This window comes from Orycteropus afer, unplaced genomic scaffold (genome assembly GCF_000298275.1).
Source record: "Orycteropus afer afer isolate SDZICR_OR568_19922 unplaced genomic scaffold, OryAfe1.0 scaffold00042, whole genome shotgun sequence".
In the NCBI taxonomy this organism is placed as follows: domain Eukaryota; kingdom Metazoa; phylum Chordata; class Mammalia; order Tubulidentata; family Orycteropodidae; genus Orycteropus; species Orycteropus afer.
Genome location: NW_006921629.1, coordinates 3498752 through 3502440, shown reverse-complemented (window position 1 = coordinate 3502440; position 3689 = coordinate 3498752). Strand labels below are relative to the sequence as shown.

The following is a 3689-nucleotide window of genomic DNA, read 5'->3' as shown; positions in this document are numbered from 1 at the left end:
GTCCCATCTTTCACTTTGTCAGCTAAGTTTTTCCTTCTGCTTTTCTTTCTTTCTTTTCCTGTATGAAAATGTTGTTGTTGTTGTTGTTATGTGCCGTCGAGTCGGCCCCGACTCATAGCGACCCCTCCTTGGGTTTCCGAGGCAGTATCACTACGGAAGTAGGATTGCCCAACCTTCCTTCCGAGGAGTGGCTGGTGGGTTTGAACTGCCAGCCTTCTGGTTAGCAGTCAAATGCTTTAGCTACTATGCTACCAGAGCTCCTAATATAGTTTTATTTATATTTTTGCCCTGATCACAAAATTAACACTCACGTATTCATTCTGTCAACAGTATTTATTATGTGCCAAGGTGCTCATCAAGGTGCTAGGGGGATACAATAATGAAACAAAACGGGAAAAGGTCCCGCCCCTCATGCAGCTTCTATTCTAGTGTGGAAGATTGACAATAAATGAAAACATAAACAAGATACTTTTAAATTTTAATACTGAGAAAGTAATGCCTAATGCACTTGACTGCTAACCAGAAGGCTTGTGGTTCAAACCCACCAGCCACTCCTCAGAAGGTTGGGCAATATACTTCTGTAGTGATACTGCCTCGGAAACCCAAGGAGGGGTCGCTGCGAGTCGGGTCTGATTTGATGGCACATAACAACAACAACAACAAAGTGCCATGAAGACAATAAAATGGGAAAATAATGGTGGTCAGATGTAGGACTGCTTTAGATTCGGTGATCAGAGAAGGTCTTGCTGAGGAAATGAATTACAAATGAGTTACATCTAAGTGATGACAAAGAGCCAACCACGCAGACAAGGAGCTAGACATATGAAGAAGACGTAGAAGAATGTTGCAGGCACTGGGAGCAAGTCCAAAGGCCATGGAGTAAGACCAAACTCGTGAAAATGAAAGAATAAGAAAGCAGAGCTCGCTTTGATCCAGCCCTCCAGAGATAATCGTTTTAACATATTGATATACTTTCTTCCAAACATTATTCTATGCACAGACAGTCCCCAGGCTACCAAAGCCTGACCTATGGACAACTTGTACTTGCCGTTGAATGTTAGGTAAATTCGCCCTCATTTTGAAACAGTTGAACTACTCCTACTCACAACAAATTCTTCATCACAATCACCTTAGCTTGCTGCATGTGCAACTTTTAAATTTGAAAAAGCTTTGAGTCTCTTCTTCAGGGCCTTCAACTGGTTTATTCTGGTTCCACCCTCTGCTGAGAATTTGCATTTCCACCCTGGCTGTACTGAATCAGAATCTACATTTTAACAAGATCCCCAGATGACTCTAATCTATACATAAGAATGAACAGGTTCAAAGCCCTGCTTTTCTTGCACTAAAATAAGGCTAACGAAGAACCACGTGCATGTGTTCTGATTCATGCACAAATTAGACTGAAAGGCACTTAAGAACATGAAGGAACAAATTTTGTTTGTGGCCCAGGTTCTGCTTGTTTCTTTGATACTATACCCCATCCTCCTCCTGGTAAGTTAACTGGAGACTGTTTTTATTAGTGATTACTTTTATGTATCTTTAAATAATATCCATGAGTGTGATTGAGTGTATATGTGCGTGTTCTGTTGTTCTTGTTGTTCTTGGATCATCAAGAATGAAATTGGTTGTAATGACCAGAATTACTGGTCAGATGAAATCTGGTGAGACCCCCAATACTATGGCCCTGGAATATATTCTGCGCCTGGAATAAAATGCACCCCCAGGGGCTGGCTCTCAGCCTCATAGTTAACAAGATGTACATGCAGGCCACTCAACCCAGGGTGACGCACCCACACACCCTATGGTAATACATCCCTTAAAGCAATAGACCACCGGACACCGGGACAAACAGGAGTGCATAAATATGAGGGACACAGGGGGAGGGTTACAGGGTAGGAAGGGGAGGATACTGGGTTAGGGTTGGACATGGTAAATGGGGAATGAAACTAAATGTACACGTTACATTGAATGTAAAACAAGCTCTTAAAATAAAAATAAAAAAATAAATGAAAAAAAATGAAATTGGTTGGTTTATGCTGTTAAATATTAGGGAATTATCGTACTTCTATTTCTTCCTCTTGTTGTTGCTGTCATTAGGTGCTGTCAAGTTGGCTCCAACTCATAGTGACCCCATGCACAAAAGAACAAAACACGTCCCCCAGTTGTGCACCATCCCCACCATCCTTGAAGTACTAGAGTCCACTGTTGCAGCCACTGTGGCAGTCCATCTCATTGAGGGTCTTCCCCTTTTTCACTGACCCTCCACTTTACCAAGCATGGTATTCTTCTCCAGAATGGTCCTTTCTGACAACGTGACCAAAGTAGGTGAGACGAAGTCTGGCCATTCTCGCTTCCAAGGAGCATTCCGGCTGCACTTCTTCCAGAACAGATTTGTTTGTTCTTCTGGAAGTCCGTGGTATTCTCAGTGTTCTTTGCTAATACCATAATTCAAAGCCATCAACTCTTCTTTGGTCTTCCTTATTCATCGCTCAGCTTTCACATGCATGTGATGTGATTGAAAATACCATTGCATAGATGAGGTGCACCTTAGTCTTCAAAGTGACATCCTTGCTCTTCAACACTTTAAAGCAGTCTTTCGCAGCAGATTTGCCCAATGCAATACGACGTCTGATTTCTTGACTGCTGCATCCATGGCATCCACACTTGTGGATCCAAGTAAAATTAAATCTTTAACAACTTTAATCTTATCTCCATTTATCATGACATTGCTTCTCGGGCCAGTTGTGAGGGTTTTCATTTTCTTCATGATAAAGTGTAATCCATACTGCAGACTGCAGTCTTTAATCTTCATCAGTAAGTGCTTCACATCATCTTCACTTTCAGTAAGAAAGGTTGTGTCATCTGTGTATCACAGTTTTTTTTTTTTTTTCAATTTGAAAGCAGTTTGTATTTTATTAACTGACCAGATTACAAAAATAGTCATGGTAGACACCTAGTTCATCCTTCTAATAAGCCTGTTGATCTGGTCTTCCCTGTTGCCAGCATCTCCACTTTCTACAAAATGAGTGGTCTTTTTCTTCATTCCGCCTCTTGGAGAAGATAATTTGAAGGGCCACAGGAAGTTGTTTTCTTCTTTGAAGCATTTTCCAACGGTAGAGGTCTCATGAATCAGATCCTCCATGCAGATGATGCCGTATTTACCAAGAGAGCGAGCAATCAAAATGTTATCTGTCAGGGCAATTCGCTTCTTATTGATTTTGCCATAACCACGCTTGTAGATCAGTTCATTCACTGACTTCAGATTTGGATACCCCCATGCAATGTATGGTTCCACAATCCTAAGCATGTTAATTGAAGCCTTGTTGAGCTTAACAAAGGTGCCATTGAAGATCTGGCGAAGGCGAAGAAGCTGCAACACCTTTCGAACCTCTGGGCTCACACCATTGATACCTCTGATCCTGATAACAAATGCCAGTTTGGGTTCTCCAGGTACATAGAGGTTGCCAGCTTTCCTTGCCATTCTAGCCATTTGAATCTCAGTTCTGTACATCCGCCTATATTCCTTGTGATAGTGCTTAGCTTTTTCATAGATAAGCTTCCTCCTTGCCTTTTGTAGCATCTTTTGGGCAAACTTCTTTCTCAGGCGCTTGACCTTTAGTTCTGCGAAATTCCTTCGCTTTTTCTTAAGAGTTTCTGGCACAGCAGGCACCTTCTTTTTCTTCTCTTTG

The 3689-nt window shown here is 41.7% G+C and overlaps 1 protein-coding gene across 1 annotated transcript; it reads right to left on the bottom strand.

The window, feature by feature from the left end:
* Nucleotides 1-2953: 2953 nt before the first annotated feature.
* Nucleotides 2954-3682, bottom strand: LOC103194178 (60S ribosomal protein L7-like). The gene has a single exon (XM_007937547.2). The coding sequence runs from the start codon at nucleotides 3578-3580 to the stop codon at nucleotides 2954-2956; it is 627 nt and encodes a 208-aa protein (XP_007935738.2). The 5' UTR covers nucleotides 3581-3682.
* Nucleotides 3683-3689: the final 7 nt, after the last annotated feature.